This window comes from Pongo pygmaeus, chromosome 2 (assembly GCF_028885625.2).
Source record: "Pongo pygmaeus isolate AG05252 chromosome 2, NHGRI_mPonPyg2-v2.0_pri, whole genome shotgun sequence".
Classification (NCBI taxonomy): Eukaryota; Metazoa; Chordata; class Mammalia; order Primates; family Hominidae; genus Pongo; species Pongo pygmaeus.
Genome location: NC_085930.1, coordinates 91,144,808 through 91,165,932, shown reverse-complemented (window position 1 = coordinate 91,165,932; position 21,125 = coordinate 91,144,808). Strand labels below are relative to the sequence as shown.

The 21,125-nt window shown below is 35.8% G+C and overlaps 1 protein-coding gene across 4 annotated transcripts; it reads left to right on the top strand.

Annotated features, from left to right (window-relative positions):
- The first annotated feature begins 22 nt into the window (after window positions 1–22).
- CEP15 (centrosomal protein 15) lies at window positions 23–20,820 on the top strand. Of its 4 annotated transcripts, XM_063661890.1 has the most exons (7): window positions 58–119; window positions 347–492; window positions 784–895; window positions 1,521–1,585; window positions 2,991–3,114; window positions 12,382–12,456; window positions 14,307–20,820. In XM_063661890.1, exons 4-7 carry the CDS (start codon window positions 1,533–1,535, stop codon window positions 14,439–14,441), a joined length of 387 nt encoding a protein of 128 aa, XP_063517960.1. In that variant the 5' UTR covers window positions 58–119; window positions 347–492; window positions 784–895; window positions 1,521–1,532; the 3' UTR covers window positions 14,442–20,820. The 4 variants fall into 4 exon arrangements, with proteins under 4 accessions (XP_054339397.1, XP_063517961.1, XP_063517960.1 ...); XM_054483422.2 differs by lacking the exon at window positions 347–492 and having other exon boundaries at window positions 23–119; XM_054483423.2 differs by lacking the exon at window positions 347–492 and having other exon boundaries at window positions 86–296.
- The last annotated feature ends 305 nt before the right edge of the window (window positions 20,821–21,125 follow it).

Below are 21,125 nucleotides of genomic sequence, written 5' to 3'. Positions count from 1 at the left end.
ACGTCACCGCGCGCCGCGCGTGCGCAAATATGGTAACGTGACCACGCCCTGGCCTGCGCGGAGGCCCCGGCGTCGGCGCAGTAGCTGGTGCCTTCCCGGAAGGGTCAGAGGCGGGCTCGGTGAGTGGAGTCGGACGGTGGGTGGGTGCCCTGACTGCCTGACGGCCGCGCAGGGCCCTGCAGGACCGCTGGGGAGGATGTTGTTAACGTAAAGAGCCAGGCTGATGAGGAAAGCTCATGAGTCCTTTGGGTATAAGCGGGAGTTGGGGCGGCCGGAGGGCAGATGACTCTGAGAAGGTGCGGATCTTCGATTCTAAGGGGAAAATTTTATTTAGTTTTGTCTGAAGTGCTGATAGCGGGCCTCACAGAAAAGTTACCATGAACCGACTTTCCGGGATTCCCTTGGCGCTGCATTAATTGGCCTCGTTGCAAAAGGAAACCGAGAGGAAGGCGGCGAGGATTGGCCTGCGGGTGATGTTAGCGGAAAATATCTGTAATTAGACCCCGGAGGGCGGGCCTGTGAGCGATTGCTATCCGCGGTGCTGAAGGAAAGGCAGCCACGCCCAGAGGAGGAAACCTAATGAGGGCAGGGCGGTGTTTCCGTTTTCCTTGGCCGGGTTCGGCGCCCTACACGCAATAGGCGTGGGCTTTCTAGCAGGGCTTGACACTCAAGCGGTGTGTCAATCTTTAGACAATCTTTATAGAGTGCATAGATGTTTAATTTCATAAAATTTAGGAAAGCTTCATTTCAGGAAGGAATTTTATTCCTCTTCTTCTCCCTTAGGGCAAGCACTTTCAGCTTTTAAGCCCAAACAGATGAGTTGCCTGCAGTTTTGGAGGCCTTCAGAGCATTTCACTAGACCTCTGTCTGTGTCGGTCCAGTGTCTTTAGCCAAGGTGAGCTTGCTCGTGGTGTGAAGTGTGCCACGAAAATGGGCTTTCTTACACTCCAGAAATGAGAGTGCTGAGCAGCCAGGGGAAGGGGAAGGTATCTATCTAATTGTGCTTTTCCTCACAGTTACACATGAAAAGTACTTTCCTATTTAGAAGAGTGATGGTAGAACTGGGCACTCTTCCAATAAAGGAAAGACCTTGAATTTCCAGTTGGTTCTCATACTTGTTTGCCTGCCTTTCTGTCTATGTGTGTTTGCACATGCATAAGGGATGGTGTTCCTGTGTTGAATTTTACAGAGCGGATTTTTTTTCTGTTGATTCAATAAAACGTTTACTAGTCTTAGTACCAGCTGCTTGTTTGTTTTTAATTCTGATTAAGGTTAGAGTCTAGAAAGAAAAGAGAAGACAATATGAAATATGTTGGGTTTACCTAATTCATGGTATTCTTAGATGTATCTGACATGCTGAATAAAAATGTGTTTAATTGCATCCTTTCATTTTATACATTATTACATCTTAAGTTTTCTCTTCTGAGAGAACCAATGGATTAAGGTACTAATAATCAAATGTTGCAAAGCTGAGGACATGTGGTAGAAGTAACTTTAAATGTTTTTATTCTTTATGACAGCTTTGATTAAAGATGACTTCCTTGTTTGCTCAAGAAATTCGCCTTTCTAAAAGACATGAAGAAATGTAAGTTTTTTTAAAGAGATGATTCAGATATAGAAATTGGACTGGCTTTGTTAGTGAAATATTGTATACACAGGATGACTTAAAAATTTGAAAGCATGTTATTTTAATTTTCTGACACTTAAGAGGTTTTAGTGTTAGGGAATTTCATTGTTTCTTATGAATAAGCAAGATTAAAAGGTATGTTCTATGTATTTTTACTCTTTGTAAGTAATATATAGATAAATGTGCCCCTCATCCCACCCTTTCTAGGCTCCACATTGGTATTTAATGGGCTTCTCTAAACCTCTTACCCAGGGCTGGCTTCATGGGTATATGACTTATATACAGTCACAGGTCTTGCATTTGGTTTAATGCTCTCATGCCATTGTCTTGCATCATTTTGGACTGGACCCTGCAAATTGTGTAGCCAGTCCTGCTCTTTGTTTTGTATTATTCACTCTTTTCCTCCTCTGTTTGTGGGCTTTCAGGTTTTCCTTTTCTTTAATTAATTACCAGACGTTCTTTCCTTGGCTCCTAAGATACTTTCCTTACCAAAAAATTGACTGTTCATAGACCTGAGATTTTAATTCTACCTTTAAGACAGCCTGATGAAACACAGTGTTTCTTGAGAACCTCCACAACTATTTGGGAAACAGTTTGACTGTTATGTATACCAACGTATGTATCTTTTAATCATCTTACATATTGTCTTAAAAAGAACAAAAACGTATAAAATAAGCATTTGACCGGCAAGAAACTTTTAAAGTATATTATATGTAACAAAGTAGTTTGAAGATACTTACTTGTAATTTTTTACATCTTTCTTCAATTACTGTTTTACCTTGTTGTGAGTATGCATACATACACACAGCCTCTCACTCATATATCAAACCATCATCTTTCTCTTGGAAAAAGAGGGAAAAAATATTTTTATTGCTTCTTCAAACATATGGAAGTTTAGCACAATTCTAAATGTGTAACATGAGATTCAGGGGTACTGAAGTGTTAAGCAGAAGGTTTCATATAGCAAGTTATATCAATGTATGTGTGTCGGGAGGTATATATAACTATGTGTACAAAGGGATATGTATTACAGTTTGCATTTTCACCAAAAATTAAAACATATCTTCAACATTCTAAAATAATTTCAAAAGACCAGAGAGGCTAAAAAAACAGAAGCATGTACTTATGGCATATATAAAGAATATGTTAATGAAAATAAAAATAATTTTAACCAGATTGACTTAAGACTTATTGAACTACCTCAGATTTTTCACTGTCTTATTAGTTGACATAGTAATTGACTTTCAGAATAGGTTAGAGTTGAAGTGAGGTGCAATTAAGAAATGAATTTTTTATATTGGTCAAGCAGTAAAATGTTTGCTTTTACTTTTTTAACTCTATATAATCTTCATTTTTTTTCTAGAGTATCACAAAGATTAATGTTACTTCAACAAATGGAGAATAAATTGGGTGATCAACACACAGAAAAGGCATCTCAACTCCAAACTGTTGAGACTGCTTCTAAAAGGAACCTTAGTCTTTTAAAGGTAAGTTTCCATGTCTTGAATATAGAGATTTATCCCACCTTCTCAAAAATCTTTTAGGTAAGTTTCATAAAATTGATTTATTTAACTTATTGGTTCTCAGTAATAAGTAGAATTACTAAAGCAGCATCTTTTTTAAAAGCCCATGTCAGTTAGATAAGTAGCATATGTATCCTCATTTTTTTAAATTAAAAAAATTGAACTTTGCTTAAGCTAAATGTTTGCAATCAACTAGAAAATCAATGACTACAGAAGGAATTGTAAGGCCACCCTTTTGCAAGAAGTGAGAAACAGAAGATGTACCTTTCCCTCTTTCATCTTCTTTTATTTGAAAGGAAATCCTGAAAGGCCATAAAGTACCTATAAGATATTGAGAGCCAACTCACAACTATCAAACATCATGAAAACAAGAACAATTTGATTTTGCATGACTAGGCAAACACACAGAATTCATATCTATGATAACAGATTTCCCAGCTCCCTCTTGATGGATATGGAGGAGTGGTCAAAGTGTATGATTGTGCGGGGCCTCACCATTTGGCCAATGTGCCCATTTGGAGTAGAATCATATGTGTAACATTTTTGGCTGCTTGTTATACTTTGCTTCCAGAATTGTATGGCTTCATCCATAATTAAAACCCTAAAGTTTGCTTCCATTCAAGCTTCCAAGAGATCCTATGACTAAAACATTTGGTAGTAAGACTGTATTATTTAAGTTATAAAGCAGTGTTTTCAGTTTTTTATTGTTAAATATTTTCATCGATAGGCATGATATAGTTATCTTCTGTCCTCACTAGAGGATAAAGGAAGAGGAAAATTCAGTTATCTTCTCAGCTTCTGGCAGTTTGATCCACAGTAATTTAAGTCACAGCCATAGTGCTACCAAAGCATTCTATATTGCCATATGTCTTACTTGCCCAATGGTGTTAGCAATATTTATTTTTAAATGGAAATATATAGGATAATCTGGAATTTGCTCTGAAAAGTTAGAAAAACTAAATTAGAAGGCTTAATTGCTACCTACCTGCAGCACGTGATATGATATTTGGTTTTCAAGCGTTTTCCTTTTAATGAGCAAGTATTTGATGAATGCTTAGAGGGTCCTTACTATTGAGCTAGTTCTGGGCAGAAAGTAGGGACAACAAAGTAAGTATAAATCAGAGCTCTTGATATCAAGAACCCAGAAACTTTGTGTGATCAAACATTAAATTACATGGAATGGAGTCAGCACTACAGAAATTAGAGTTAAAAAATCTTTGAGAGCTAGAATATTCAAAAAGGTCTCAGAGAAGAAGCTAAGCCTAGCCTGTGTTTCAATAGGCAGAAGGCAAGGCATACTGTTGGATTCTTACAAAAGAGCCAAGACCAGAAGACTGACCTTGTTAATGATCCTGGGAGTGTAACTAACTAGGTTAGAAATTCACAGGAAACAAGGTTGGATATGTGTTATGGGACCAAAGAAGTTGAGACTTGATATATAGACATAATTCAGTACTGAAAATGACTAAGCAAAAGAAAAATATAGACTTATATAAGAAATAAATGAGTGGGTATTTAAGAAAGATTCATTTGCTATTTAGATGCAAGATGATTTCAAAAATGGAGAGAACAGTGTTCGGAAGGGTAGCTAAGAAATCATAGTCATACATATATAAGGAACATAATGAACCTGGTTTCATAGTTATGAGAAACTTCAACTTGGTATGATTTTTTCCCCTGATTATCAAAGTAATATATTCCTACTGTAAAAAAAAATTTTTTAAGAGTAAAGAAGACAAAATAGCATACCTTCCATATCATCCTACTGACCTAAAATTAATACATTTTTGTATATTTTCTTTCAGTACTTCAATAAACATTTATTGAGCATCTATTATATCACAAACAGTGCTTGCTGCTAGAGATGCTGCCTCTTCTCTTTTTTTGCATTCTTTGAGTCATTGCATATGCAATTTTTAAAATCCTACTTTCCCTCATATGTTTTTAAACTTTGGAAAGAATTTTAGTGGCTCTACCATAGAAGTCATTATGAAAGTAAAATAAATGAGACTTAGCCGGGCACAGTGGCTCATGTCTATAATCTTTGGATTACACTTGGGGAGGCCAAGGCAGGAGGATCACTTGAGCCCAGGAGTTCAGGACCAGCCTGGGCAACACAGCAAGACCCTATCTCTAAAAAAAAGTTAAAAAACTAGCTGGACGTGGTGGTGCATGCCTGTAGTCCCAGCTGCTTGGGAGGCCGTGGCAGGAGGTTCCCTTGAGCCCAGGAGTTCAGGGTTACAGTGAGCTATGATTATGCACTGCAGTCACTGAACTTGCAGCCTCAGTGACAGAGTGAGACTCTGTGTCTGGGGAAAAATAAATAAATAAGACTTGATTGCAGAATTTTGTGTTGGTAGACACTTTAAAAATATGTATATTAGATTTAATTCTCATCTAAAGGTATTTAATTTTTTTTAGCATTAAAACTTTTTTCATGTTAAAATGTGGACCTGCTTTGGGTCAAAGCCTCAGCTGTTCAGTCTTTCCTTGACTTCCCAGCTGTGGCTTTAAGGAAGTATGAAAACCACTGATCTGGGCTAATTCCTTAATTTAGAGATGAGGAAACCATAGGGAAATTACTCCTGATACCACTTGTTCAGGACAAGTTAAGTTACATCTAGGATAGTTACTTCAGAAGTACAGCCTACACTTTAAAAATGGTTCCAATAAAACTTGAAAGCATTTCTGTAATAAGAGTACAAAATATGGCTGACCTCTATTAACATCCATAACATGACCTTATTTAGATCTTCTGACCAATATAATAAACATTAAAAAGGAATGAGCTTTCACTTTTGGAAAGTATAACACTGGCATTTTGGAATGATATGGTTATATACTTTAAAAAGCCAAATTTGTTCTAAAAGTAGTATAATATGAGTTAAGTAAAACTGATGGATAAAAGATACAAAAATCAATAGTAATTCTATGTATACAACTGGAAAATATAAGGAATCACGTTCACATTAGCAATAAAATTCTAAAATACTTGGGAGTGATCTTAACAATGGGTTTGCATGATTGGTGTGAAGACAATTATTACACTGAAATGGAAGATTTAAAAGAAAACTTACAAGGAAACATATGCCTTAATCCTGACTAGGGAGACTATTGTTTTTTTAAAGTCAGCTGTTACACATACCCTCTGAATTGAGTCTTTGTAAAAACTAACATAAAATAAAAAAACAGCTATCACAAAATTATTTTTAGATTTAAATAAGTTCCAACAGAATTTGCCTTGAACTCAATAAAATTTCTGTAAATTCTTCTGGAAAATAGCAGGAATATAAAATATCAAAGAATGTATTTTAAACAGGAGCAGTGAGGAAGAGACCAGTTCCATCATATATTTGAACATATTAGTAAATGAATAGATATGAATGTAGGTAGTGAAGAATAGGCTTCAGTCAGTAACTATCATAAAAGATAGTGAACTTTGAAAACACAGGGTGGGTGATTTTTCCCTGTTAGTATTAGTAAAATGGAATTTATCTGCCTTTTAAGAACATAACAGAATTGGTATAGGTTTGGAAGAGAAAGAGAAAATTGTGTTTTTTATAAATACTGCCACAATGTAAGCTGACATCTCTCCCCACGTACCTACCATAAAATTTAGTTTTATCTAGAAAGGCAATTCTGTAAGTAGGGCTAGATGCGGTGGCTCACGCCTGTAATCCCAGCACTTTGGGAGGCCAAGGCGGGCGGATCAAGAGATCAAGACCATCCTGGCCAACATGGTGAAACCCCGTCTCTACTAAAAATACAAAAATTAGCTGGGTGTGGTGGTGCATGCCTGTAGTCCCAGCTACTCTGGAAACTGAGGCAGGAAAATTGCTTGAACCCAGGAAGCAGGGGGTTGCAGTGAGTGAGATTGCGCCACTGCACTCCAGCCTGGCGACAGGTGAGACTTCGTCTCAAAAAAAAAAAAAGGCAACTCTGTAAGTAAACATCACCTCAAGAGTAAGCTCATGAATAAGCTGGACAAACACTCCGGAGTGAGAAAGAATGAGAAAGTGCTGCAGCCAGTGAGAGAATCCTTCCACTGAAGAATGCCCTGGAAGCCTTTATGGGGCAGTTGGCAGTTAAACAGAGACTTCAACAAACTGCCACCCAAGATGGTCGGTAACTTACAGGACCCTATCTCTCCTCTTTCCTTCTTACATTTCTCACCTCCAGTTCCTTGAAGAATACGTTTAATAAATGCTTACATTGTACCAGTGACCCTGTATCTCATGCTTTAGTATCTTATTTTTTCTATCCCAGAAATTGGCCCTCCAGCAGATTAAAGATTAAAACCAGCCTGGCCATAGCTGGATTCACTGTATATATTTATAGTGAGGTATTAGATTTCAAGTTTTGGAGGAAGTGGCATGTATAGGGATGGGGGGAGAAAGAGATCTCAGCATGTGACTTTCTGTGCTCATATTTCACCTTTCCTAATCATGAATCAACTCATTTAAATATAGCCTTCTCAATTCTGCCATAGAGTTACATTTATACCATCATCCACACTGGGAACTTGTTTTTTAACTGTTACGAAGAGTTTCAAGCCTGTATAGAAGAGGGAATGGAAGAATGTACTTGCATGTGCTTATTACCCAGATTCAATAATTATCAAAACATGGCCAATCTTGCTTCATCTATATACCTCATCCCCTTCCCCAACCACTCAGATTATTTTGAAGGTATTCTCCAGAAGTCATATTGTTTCACCTATAGCTATTTCTGAATATATGTATTTTTTCCGTGTATATCACTAAATGATAAGGACTATTTTACTATTTTAAGCAAAATCACAAAACTGTTATCAATAAGAAATTACCACTAATTCCTCAAGTATTCAGTCAGAGTTCACATTTCTCTGATAAATCTGTAGGCATGTTTACATTTTTTTGGATCAGAATCCAAATAAAATCTAACATTGTACTAGATTGATAAGTCTCTAAAAGTATCCCCTGACCTTTTCATCCACTTTTAATTTATGTGTAAAGGAATTAGGTCATTTGTCCTATGCGTTTCCCAGTTTGGATATTGCTAATTACATCTCTGACATATCATTTTGCATCTTCCTGTATTCTCCGTAATTCCTATAAATTGATCTAGAGCTGTGCTGTCCATCAGAAATATAATGTGAGCACATATGTAATTAAAATTTTCTAGTAACCACTTTTAACAAAGTCAAAAGAGACAGATGAAATTAATTTTAATAACATTTTAATGAGGCATATACAAAATATTATTTCAAATGTTTCTACCAAAAATTTGTAATTACATATCCCATATTCTTTTTCTTACTAAGCCTTCCGAATTCAGTATATGTTTTGCACTTACAGCACATCTTAATTTGGACTTGCCATATTTTAAGTGCTCAGTAGCCACATAAGGCTAATGGCTATCATATGAGCAGTGAAGTTCTAGAGGCTGGATCAGATTCAGGTTCATTGTTTGGGGGAAGAACATTTCCATAATTCCTGGCTGTCTCTCATTTTGGAATGTTGGCAGTCATTGATGATCATCGCCTAGATATATTCATTAGAAGTTGCAAAAAGAATATTCAAATTATTTTATTCCTTCTCTTTCAATAGCTTGTAACTTATATGAAGAGAATCTTCCCCTCATCACTTATTTGGTTACACTGAAGTACAGTTCATGTAGGAAAAGGTATGATGACTGTTGGACACTTTCTCTATAGCTTTCAAAATCATAGTTTGGTTCTCTGGCATCCTCTAATGGTGACGAATGAGGTGGTATTTTGTTTTTAATCTATCTGGGATTTGCAAATGTTTCTATCCCTTGCAATTTTTGTTCTTATTTATGTGTCCCATTTTTACTATGGGGAAGCCTCTTCAAGTTAACTCTTGAATGTCTTTGACATGATCCTAACAGTCTTTGATAGTTTCTTTTCTTTATGATGTGATAAGTTATTCCAGGCTTATTGTGTGCCTTTGCTGCCCAGACCTGGAGTTGGCCATTGCTCCAAGAAGCCCTGGTTACTTTTGGCAGGAAATATATTTAGAGCCCTCAATCTGGTCACTAGGAATGTTTATTGCAACTTGTTTTGTTGTTGTTGTTAAGATAAAATACATCAAGAGCTCATAACAGTATCTCCAATTCAATTGCATGATTGCAGATTTAAATTAAAATCGCTGATCTTATGCATCTAACCTTCTTTTTCTAACACCAAAAATCTGTTTCCAAAGAATTATTCTATGATACAGGCATAGCTATCACCAATAATATGATTACTGAGAATGGTTTTCAGTAAGATAACTTTTACAATTTCTTTTTGTCCCCAGGGCGTACCCCCACTAGGGGTGTCCAGTCAATACTGTGTTCTAAGAATACTTGATGTAGCTTTTCTCTGTGTGGTTATACCACCAACTACATAATAGTTAGACTTGTCACATTTGGTTTCCAATTTGGGGGGAATTGCTTTTTTATTTGTCCTATAACTATATAAAATTTTAAATGTTCTAGTGGCAAGTCTGTAAGACAAAGAAACAAAGTATAGTCAAGTAAGTGTCACCTCCCTTTTCGCCCCCCTTTTTCCTTTCCCTCTGCCTGCCTTGGATACCTTTTTATAAAAAAAGTTTTGGTTTATAATCAGGAAACTTTGACATTTTATTTATTCATTTAATGAATATTTAATGCCTAGTACATGCGCTGCACTTTGTTAGATACTCAGATGCATAAAGGTTGTACGGGACACAGTCCTTACCTTCTGGTAGTATATAATCAAAGGAAAGTTCTTATATGGAAGTATTAGGGTATAACTGGCTACAGAAGGCTAGGATCAAATTGCAAAGTTTTTGTTTTTTTATTCAGTCAGGCTAAGGAATTCACACTTCATCCTCTATGTAGTGGGTACTGATGATTTTTTAAGTCTAGGGAAAGACATATTCAAAGTAGTTCTTTAGAAAAATGAATTGATCCCCTCTCAGGTATGGATGGAAGTAAAACAAGACATACTCTAGGCATGCATCATAGAGTAAGTACTCCTCAAGTATTTGTTGAATGAATAAGTGTAATAATAAGGCCATAGCATTGGGAATGAAATGGAAAGACTAGGAGAGATATCCTAAAAAAACAATTTATAGACCTTTGAAAATTTAAATGGCAGGTATAAGAAGAGTTAAAGATAGAGTATGGAGCATAGGTATCTGAGGGAAGAGAATTCCCACTATTGTTCATTCATTATATCCAGTAGGAATAAGATGAGCTTAGTTTCATTTGGTTGAGAAGTAAGGGCTAGGAAGAAAGGTTAGCCATGCCTCTACAGTAAAAGTTATTAAAGCTAGATAGACCACAGCCTTGAGAGAGATAAGGTAAAAATAAGAGGACAGCTGCCACAGATCTTAAGAAAGCTCACACTTAGGAACAAGGAGAGAAAAATTAGCGAGCTAAAGAGGAAGAAAAGTAGGAATCAGAGGTGAGCATGTCATCTAAGAAAGCAAATATCTCTTAAGCTAAGGAAGAAGTTTTTCAGAGGGCTAATAATTTATAGTCAGAATGCTGCAGAGATAACAGTCAAGTGTCTAACCATAGGCCTGCTTTACCAGGCCACATGTCTCCTACTTGTATCTGCTTTTCCATTTACAAATCTGCTCTCCTGTAAGAGAGATATTAAGTATCCTTATTTTCTGGTCTTCAAGAAAAATGTTTATAATATTGTCTACAATGCTAAGTGGCACCAAGATCTGCCACTAACAATAATGTTATAACTTCTTAGAATAATGACCATAATTGGACTTGTGATTATTTTATTTGTGTTTATTTGATTTATAAAGGTAAAAAACATTTTTTCCAGGACCTTGTAAAATCTCAGTGTAATCACACAAAAGTTATTAGGCTTCTGTATCTGTCATAGCGTCAGCATCAAAAGCTCTTTAGCAGGCACCTTAGCTATAAACTTCTGATATGGGATAGACATGCTAAAAATCAGCTTTTTTCCCTAAATTCATGGCTTTTTTCCTTCAAATCACCTTCCTCTAGACAGCAGGTGCATTAATGGTTGTGCAACTTTGGGGAGTCCCTTTAGGGAATTTCCTGTTTTTCCCTTTTACATTTCACACCCATTCCTTGCTCCCGCCGCTACCATCTGCTATCTCTTTTCTCCTGTTCAGCATTGGCTTTTTCACACCCCACTCCCACGCCCTTTTCCATCTCTCTCCGTCTGTCCAACAGCCCTCTACTTAGATTGCTCCAATGCTTGTACAGGAATCAGAGAACTTTCTCTTTTCTATCAACTCACTAAGCTCAAAAGAGAGACAAAATTTATATGGCCTGTGACCAAGGCCACTGTGAACTTGACAGACATAAGTGGGCACAAGACAACATGGGTGCTGATTTTGGGAGCATTTATTAGACAGTGCTCAAATGTTTCACTAAAAATTTGCGGAGTCCTGCATTTCTGGGCATTTACTTCATGTATATATCAAGATAAGAATCTTTACCAGGGTATGAATTAAGTTTAGTTACCTTGGTGTTTTTACAACTATAAGAGAAAATACACATATCTACAAGTAAAACTACACATTAAAGCATGGTGCTTAAATACTTTCAGCTGAATGACATACTAGCTAGCAATAAAACTTGCTATTGAAATTAGCTTAGAAAGCTAGTACTAAAAAAATCTAGACAGTATAATGAAAAGGTTCTTGTCACTAAGTACTGAGGGATCTTACTGAGCTTCCATTAAATATATGGAATATTTGCATATATATAAATTTTTAAATTGAACATTGAACAAATGAAATGTGTGCCATTGATATGCTATTTACATCATCTGGAGAGACTAGAACTATTCACTTTTAAGATTAGCACAGGGTGGGTCTGAGTATCTGACTATTTTTGTATCTGAATATTTTATTATTTTATCCTTCTGGCTGTTTTTTCGTGATGTAAGAGCTAAATTAATGTGCTGAGCAGTATTATAAGACACTCTTGGTGCATGAATTACTGACGTTTACTAGCTATTCAAAAGTGAAAAGGCAGAACTTAGAAGTACCACCTCCCCCACCTCTTTCAAAATGAGAAACGCTGTGTTCTTTATCTGAAATGGATTAATTAAACAATGATCAGTTTTCCTACCATAGTGTGCCTCCGTCCATTCAAACTATATCCAGAGAAGAGTTGAGGTGAGAGATTTGGGATATAGATATTGCTAGTACAAGTGCCATTTATTTTATGTAAATCCACTTTAATATAAAATGCCGATATCTGTTACAGGATATAGAAGCAGCAGAAAAGTCACTACAGACCAGGATTCACCCACTTCCACGGCCTGAGGTGGTTTCTCTTGAGGTGAGCATCTTAAGGAACAAATGTAAAAAGAGAGACTCTATCTATCAGTAGTGCACTACAAGTTAAACAATGGTTATGTGTATTTTCCAGATATATTTATTCAGTAAATTAAAGAAGATATGCCTGTTTGATCTTTTTATGTCCACAGTACTATGCTTTATACATAGTAGGTAACTGAGAAGTATCTGGATTTTAAAAAGTTTAGCAATTGGAAATTTTATAAAGATAGGGATCTTTTCACCTTGTCACTTAGAAACAACTATCCTGTTAAACCATAACAAACAATATGCACTAAATCATGAGATGACAACACGCCTAACTCAAATGCTTTTGCTGCTTGCTGATGTTAAAAGTAGCAGTTTAGTCCCTTCACCAAAAATTTAACCATAGCTAATTAAATGCATATTATTATACAATATAGTATGGCTTTTGTCTGTTTTATTTTGTTCAGTTCGAGAAGAGATTGGGAAGATGGTTAGCAAAAATGAACTATAATTGGTATATGAATATGTTTGTGATGAACGGGAATTTACTACATATAGAATAGTTTCATTTTGTATTTTTAATGACCTTTCTCAAATATAGTTTTACTTTCTCCCCAACTGGGGATAAATAGACTCAAAATTAGAAGCTGAGAATTTTCCCCTCAATTTTCCGTGTCATCTAGGGTAATAAAACAAGGCAGTGATCAAGGATACAAAAAACTCTGGTACAAAGTTGTATCTTGAACATGCTTTTTCTTTGTTTGATTCTCCTATACCTTACTCTGGCATATACAGGACCCACACAATGGGAGTTACTCCAGCTGCGAATGTCAGGGAAACTCCCAACCACGGACCTCAGATGGTATTTTTCTTAACTAGTCTTTCACAGCAGGATGACCTTTACTTTAAGTATGTCAGGCTGTTTCTCAGACCACATGCATGGATATATAGACATATAGAATCCCTTACCATTTTCAACTTTCAGAACTGCTGTATTTAATGCTTGGAGTGAATATTTTTGTGTTTCTAGTGCTAACTCATTGGCTGAATTTCCAAAAATGAGATTGATAGTGATGATCTAATATCAGTTGCCCTCCTATGACACAGGGCTTTGGGCAGTTTAGTTCTCTTCGACCTCCTTAGGGCAGTTACCCAAAAAACCAAAGCTAGACGCAACACAGCAATGTTGCATGAGCTTCTAAAGCCTATAGACTTCTACAGTCAGACCAATAATACAGCATCTCAACTTCCAAGCTATTTGTATTAAAAATGGTTAAATTATATTGACATTTTGTCATCATAAAAATAGGGAAAAATTATAGTGGATATATATTTCCTACACAATTAAGGGTCCAATGTATCTAATTCCTGTACTAGAACACACTAGTTGTATTTCAGTTCATGATCTCATCCCAGGTCAAATCTTTTGATGTTAATCCTGAAGCATGATTTATGTTTGATAATTTCATTGTAATAATTTCAGTATGGGGTAATCATTTGGTATGGGATTTGGAATATTAAACAAAAACGTTTAATGATTATATCACCATAAATGATACTATTAGCAATAATCATGAAGTTGGCCACAAGAGGGCGTGTAAAATCACAATAAAATTCTAAAACCTGTAATTCTGCCAGGCTCTGGTTTTACTGAGAAATTTGAAAATTAACACTAGTAAGTAGCCAGATTTTTTTCTAAAATTAACATAAAATATTCTGTAGAGGAAATGCATTCTACATATATGTGTGTGTGTGCGTGTGTATACACGCACACACACTCTTAAGTGAATAAACATTTAGACTATTATGAAGAGCCAAGTTCAATTGCTTGATACGCTTTTTTACTTTTGGATTTTTTTTTTCCAGACTCGTTACTGGGCATCAGTAGAAGAATATATTCCCAAATGGGAACAGTTTCTTTTAGGAAGAGCACCATATCCTTTTGCTGTTGAAAATCAAAATGAAGCAGAAAATACCATTCAAAATGAGGCACAGCGATAACTTCTTCACATGCTATTTCAAAAACCCTGTTTAATAAAGCTGAATGTTAAGGTATATGTAGGTTATTGCAGGAACTTTAGGAATTAAATATGTTCATATTCTTCCATTATCTCCTAAGTGACAGTGAAGATATGAGAATTTACTGGCAAGTCTCATGTCATCACCTACTACTATTTCAAGGTCATGAATTTGCTTTCTACCAAACCCATAGATGTGTTAAACACTAATATTAAAAGATGGACTCTTTATTAATTAAATTATTGTCAGTGTTGTGAGTGTGTTGCTTTAAAAAAAAAATTACAATCATTCTCCTCTAAGCAGGTATCTTGGTTCTGGTTTTAAGTTTTTTAGAATCCTTACTTTTTAGGGTCAAGGTATAGGATCAACATGGTTCTTTTTTTTTTTTTTTAAACCATTATTGTTTCTTTTAACAAATTAAAAGACAATGATACCTAAACTGCTCTAGCAAAATAACTTATGAGAAAATAAATTCATAGGATTTTGTCCCTCACAGATAGCCAAAGCTCTACAAGTCCTGGAGACAGAAAGAATTGAACTATAAAGCAGTCAATAAGTAGCCAATTTCAAGAAGACTCAGACTTAGTTTTGGAAAAGGATGCCTTTTAGAGCTGGGAATGGTTATTGGATTTTGACTTGGTTATTTAAGGATTGCCAACTTTGTGAATGCAAATAACCCCACTCTTGTCTTTTCATCTTTAAACTTCCCCTTCCCGCTTCCTTCTAACTTAATTATTCCTGAAAAAACCGTCAGTCAGAAAGCATTGGGTCACAACCCTAAACAGCTTTGAGATTCCTCAGTCCACCACTGCTTGAGCACTAAAAAAAAAAAAATACATATATATATATATAACTTTCCAACTATAGAGGCAGCCTCTGCTAGTAAAGGGTACCTATGCTATATTACAATGAAATGTTTTAAATTTCAAACTGGTTTATGTTTTTAAAAGAAGACAATAGGAAAAGCTAAATACACAGCAACAACAACAACTATATTGAAACGTCCATTGTGCCGATAAGTTCCTTTAAACTACCATCTTGGAAATATCCTGTTGAGTGGGTGTTGGTGTGGGTAACAATAATGTTGTTTTCATAATATGTGCTGGCAGATTAGCACACTTCTCTACAGTGTTAACAGTTGTAATTAAGGAATAAACAGCACAGGGTGTCAGTCCGATGACAATTTCATCTATAGTGTCACAATACAAAATGTCACAAAATATTAGAACTGTTATATAACTATAAAAAGTATCAGCTTAAAAGCTAAAAGCCTTTGAAAAAAGAAGACAGAGGAAGGAAGAAAAAAGAAAACTGGCATAGCAACCAGAACAATTTTATACCTTCTCAAGAATGTTCTGTCATGAAAATAAATTGATAATTTTTTTCTGTTACATTACAGTTTGGTTTCTAGCCATCCAGTTGATTTAGCAGGAGAATGCAGGTTTTTTTAGCAGCTTTGAATTGGTAAACAGATTTAGATGTAGTAGAAAGGAACATGAGGAAGTTGTTTTTTTTTTTAACATCCAATCTTTCCCAGCATATGCACATAAGAAGGTGAATGAAGCAATGTGAAACTTACTTCTCTTTAGTCAAGTGAAAAAAAGGCTAAACATTTGTTAGATGGTAAAATATTGTGTCAAGCGAGTAGGCAAATTCCAAAATTACACAGTGGTTGATACATTAACATCCTCAAATATTTGAGCGTGCACTTCCTTTGAGATCTGTAAATTAAATCACCAGTAGGTTAGATTAAAATACAAAGCAAATGGCAATCTAACCATCTCAGAAAAGGTTCAGGTTTTTTTCTCTCCAAAATTGAGAACTTGCTAAATAATTTTTGAAAAGCATAAACGTAATACACCCTGGGTTATGATCGAGGACAGAAGGGAAGGCATTTCCAAGGCTCCTGCTGTAGTGTTTTTCCCATTTTTGTTAATACCTCAAAAACTCCCAGAGTTGACTTTATTCCTGGCCCCTGCAGAGCTTCCCTCCCCACCCCCACCTTGTAGACTGTAACAGATTGCACCACATGGTGTCTGTTAAAAAAAAAAAAAAAAAAAAAAAATTCCCATAGGGACCTGGATATCCCATTAATGGGCTTTATATTCCTCATGGCAAATTAGCTTTACACAGGAATTTCCAAACATTGTTTTCTGTTAAGAAGGGAGGAATACCATATATAATGTATATTTTTTCTACAATTAGTAGGAATCAGACAAGGAAAAGGAAATGTTATCTATTCGTACCTTTCTCCCCAAATTCAGTGTTCTTTCCATATGCTCCATTGTACTCCACTACTCTTCTCCATGAAAACTATGAATTTATGTTTTTTTTTAGAAAAATGGAGTTTTCAAAATGAAAGTCAAATAATTTTTTCCAAAGCCATTTGTGGACTGTTGCAAATGCATAAATATTCAAAGCTCATTTTCTGCAGAAACACTTCTGGTATATGAAATTATTAAACTGTAGAATGCTAAAGATCAGAAGGAGCTACAGTTTTTCTTTAAACTTGAAAAAAAAAATTAAGTATTAAGGAAAAAGCCTAAAACTCTGGAAACCAGACATCTGGTCTTTCTCATGCGTAGGGAGCAGTGTGAATGAAAGTGAAGTCAAACGGACAGTTTTTTTCTGCATTATGCACAAGGTGTTCTAAATTGTCAGCTTAAGGTTTAGATGAAGATAATCTTTAACTTTGTTTACAATTTTTGCTATTTTGCATTATCCCCCGTTTTCCATAAAAAATAAAGTGAATATGTGTGCATATTTATTTTGAATCAAAATTAAACTTATTTTGAGATTATTTTGTCACTTCTGAGATAATTGGAGACACACATGTGTGCACGTGTGTGTGTGTGTGAGAGAGAGAGAGAGAGACAGAAACCAAGGGTTGCTGTCACCAATTCAAGAGGAAGATATTAAGCTTTAAACCCACGGGGAAGTAGGTTTTTAGTGTATAAAGTTAATGCACAAGGCCATAAATTTGGCTTATCTACAAAATATACTCTTCCCTCTCCTTTCATTAGTGTATTAATTTATCTTTTTTACTCTAAGCCAATTCACATCTTTTTCTTTTTAAGATAGTCTTTTATTTAAAACACAATAAAGTTTTCAATCCCGCTAAGGAGTTCCCCACCTCCTTTTCACACACTGCCCAAATATAAAATTAATAGCTACATGGTTTAAAACACTATACATTTCAATAGTCACCTATTTTTTTAAACCTATTCCACTGTAATTAGTATATAGAGATATCTTTTTTAAAGAGTTGCTGACCAAAACCTATTCTTCAGAGAAGGTAATAACCAGATGATGAGTTCAAGCAGAAAAAAACAAGTCTGGAAAATATGTAGGAGAAAGAGAAGAGATTACTTTGGGAAACCTTCAAGTTGGAACAAGGGTCCCTCCCACCCCCATCCCGCCCCATGTGTTTCTAAACACGTGTTTCTCTTATAATTTAGAAGTTAATTTGTCTGTATGGGAAATTTAATTCCCCATTGTTAATAAAAGGGCATTTAGAGTTTTCTGGGACAAACATGGGGATGTGTCAAACTTTGGCAATTAAGAAGAGGATTGATTTGTGGATTTGACACCTGGCATTGTGATCTCCCTTTCTAACTGGATCTGAGATTATATCCTTACTAAAATCCAAGAAAAGGAAAATGACTTCAACAAAACCAGAGGCTCAAAATGCTTCCGGACATCACTTTACCTCACAGAGTCAAGTTTCCCTGCTTACAAAGAAAAGGGACCAGGTCCCCTAAGTTATAGTAATGTTTCAAAGTTCTTGCTATTTTAAAAACTGAAATTCATGTCTCAGACAAAGAGACTGAGAGTCCGCAAAGTAGTATCTAGATTGACTTCAGTAAAAAACAATAAATAGTTGCACTGAGAGGAAACAATGAAATGTTCTCACTTTAGAAAGTGATGACTTAGTTTCTTTTTTATGTAACTGGTCATTCAGACTCCACTGTAAAACTCAAAGGATTTTTTGTTATTTCTCCTTAAATCTAGGTTATCAAAGTAGAAATTTTTCTGATGTTTTATACAATACCACTTTGGGACCAATGCAGTCACATTAGAGGGAGACAAAATTCCTTTCATATATTTTGTCTAGAACATCTCTAGCTTCTTTCATCTCCCAATACCACTTAATTATTTTTCATACCTTGTTCCAGACATTTTTAAGGTCTGTAGAACTTACAAGCATTTCCTCGTACTAGAATACTCCAGCCTAGTAAAAACAATACTAAGATGTTCAAAAGAAGCCAAATCTAGAGCCCTTTATAATGATACCCAATAAACAGAGGTAGAGAACACTTGGACACCATTGATTGATTCATTCATTAACAGATCTTATTGACTGCTTTCTGTGTAGCAGGCACAGTTCTGAGCACCAAGAATACAGCAATGAAGAAAACAAAACAAAACAAAAAACCTATGTCCTCACAGAATTTACATTCTGATAGAGGCAGGAAGTAGAGGGGGCTAAAGGCAGACATAAACAACAGAAAAGTAATATGTGGTATATCAGATGGTGAGAAGGGCTAATATAGTATGAACATCTAAAATGTCTTAGTACAAGAAAATAAAGCAGACTTTGTAATTTTTCAGTAATATGATAGAACTGAGAGTCTCTTTTCCTATTCAAGGATCTTGAGTTGGGGTTTTCCATTGAAGCAGCATTTCCACTGCTTCTTATTTGTAAATTGTGCAAGCTTAATGAATAGGTTTATGATAAAGGATGAAAAAAAAGTTCTCGGTACTTCAACAGATGTTTATACACAAACATCCATAGCAGCATTATTCACAACAGCCAAAAGGTGGAAATAACCCAAATGTCCACTGATGGATGAATGGATAAAATGTGGTGCCTATATATATGGCGGGACATTATTTGGCCTCATAAAGGAAGAGAATTCTGACACATGCTACAACATGCATGAATTTTGAAGACATATGCTAAGTGAAATAAGCCAGACACCAAACGGCAAATATTGTATAATTTCTCTGATACGAAGTACTTACAGTAATCAAATTCATAGAACGGTAGTTGCCAGAGGCTAGGGGGGAGGAAGAATAGGGAGTTAGTATTTAATGGGCATAGAGTTTCAGTTTGGGAATATGAAAAATATCCAGAGATGGATGGTGGTAATGGTTGTACAGCAGTCTGAATATCCTTAATGCCACTGAACTATATGCTTTACAATGGTTAAAATTTTTTATATTCTGTGTATTTTACCATGATAAAGAAGTCCCTTACTAAACATAACCTGAACGCTTCCATATTGTAAGCGATTTGATTTAAATCTTATTTGTGATCATATATAAGCATACATATAAGCAAAGTTAATTCCTTCTAGAAAATGTCTATAAACATTGTCCTCCATGTTTTCAAATTAGTTGAATGTCTGCCTTTAGAAAGGTTGGTGTTCTGAGTTTTTGGTTGGTTTGTTTTTGTTTTGTCTGTCTATGAAACTCCTTACAAACAAGCTTCTAGTCCTGGTTCTGCCATTAACTGCTGCTCAGTTTCTTCAGTGAATTGAATTGGACCTCAATTGTCTAACAGAATTTTCTGCAGTGGCGGATATTATCTGCACTGTCCAATATGGCAGCCACTACCCACAGGTGGCTATTAAGACTTGAAATGAAGCCAGTGCAACTGAGAAACTTAAATTTTATTTAAATTCAATTATTGGAAAAATTTTAAGTATGCCTGGAACAACTTGGGCATGTGAATCTACTTTTTTAACTTTAAATTTTATAAAATCTCAAAAGAGATCAAGTATTCCAATGAAAATTTAGCATCCCAAATGGAGGTATGCTGTAAGTGCAAAATACACACTGGATTTCAAAGACAGTGATACAGTTTAGCTGTGTCCCCACCCAAATCTTATCTTGAATTGTAGTTCCCATAATCCCCATGTGTCATGGGAGGGACCCAGTGGGAGGTAACTGAATCATGGGGGCGGTTTCCCCCATGCTATTCTGGTGATAGTAAGTCCTCACAAGATCTGATGGTTTTATAAGGGGCTTCCCCCTTCACTTGACTCTCATTCTTCTCCCTGCTGCCATGTGAAGAAGGATGTGTTTGCTTCCCCTTTCGCATCATTGTAAGTTCCCTGAGGCCTTTCAGCCATGGTGAACTGTGAGTCAATTTTACCTCTTTCCTTTATAAATTACCCAGTCTTGCATATGTCTTTATTAGCAGCATGAGAATTGACTAACACAGACAATGAAAAAAGATATATTATTAAAATTAATTTTACCTGTTTCTTTTTATAAAGTAGCTACTAGAAAATTGAATCTTACATATGTAACTTAATATTTTCTTGAACAGCATTAAACTAGAGAATTCCTAAGAGCCCTTGCAATTCTCTGAGTCAATATCTTTTTGTTGTTGTTGTTTCTTTGTTTTTTGGTTGTTTTGTTTTGTTTTGTTTGAGACACAGTCTCACCCTGTCACCCAGGCTGGAGTACAATGGCACTATCTCAGCTCACTGCATCCTCCGCCTCCCAGGTTCAAGTGATTCTCCTGCCTCAGCCTCCTGAGTAGGTGGTACTACAGGTGTGTGCCACCACACCTGGCTAATTTTGTATTTTTAGTACAGATGAGGTTTCACCACGTTGGCCAGGCTGGTCTCAAACTCCTGACCTCAGGCGATCCAC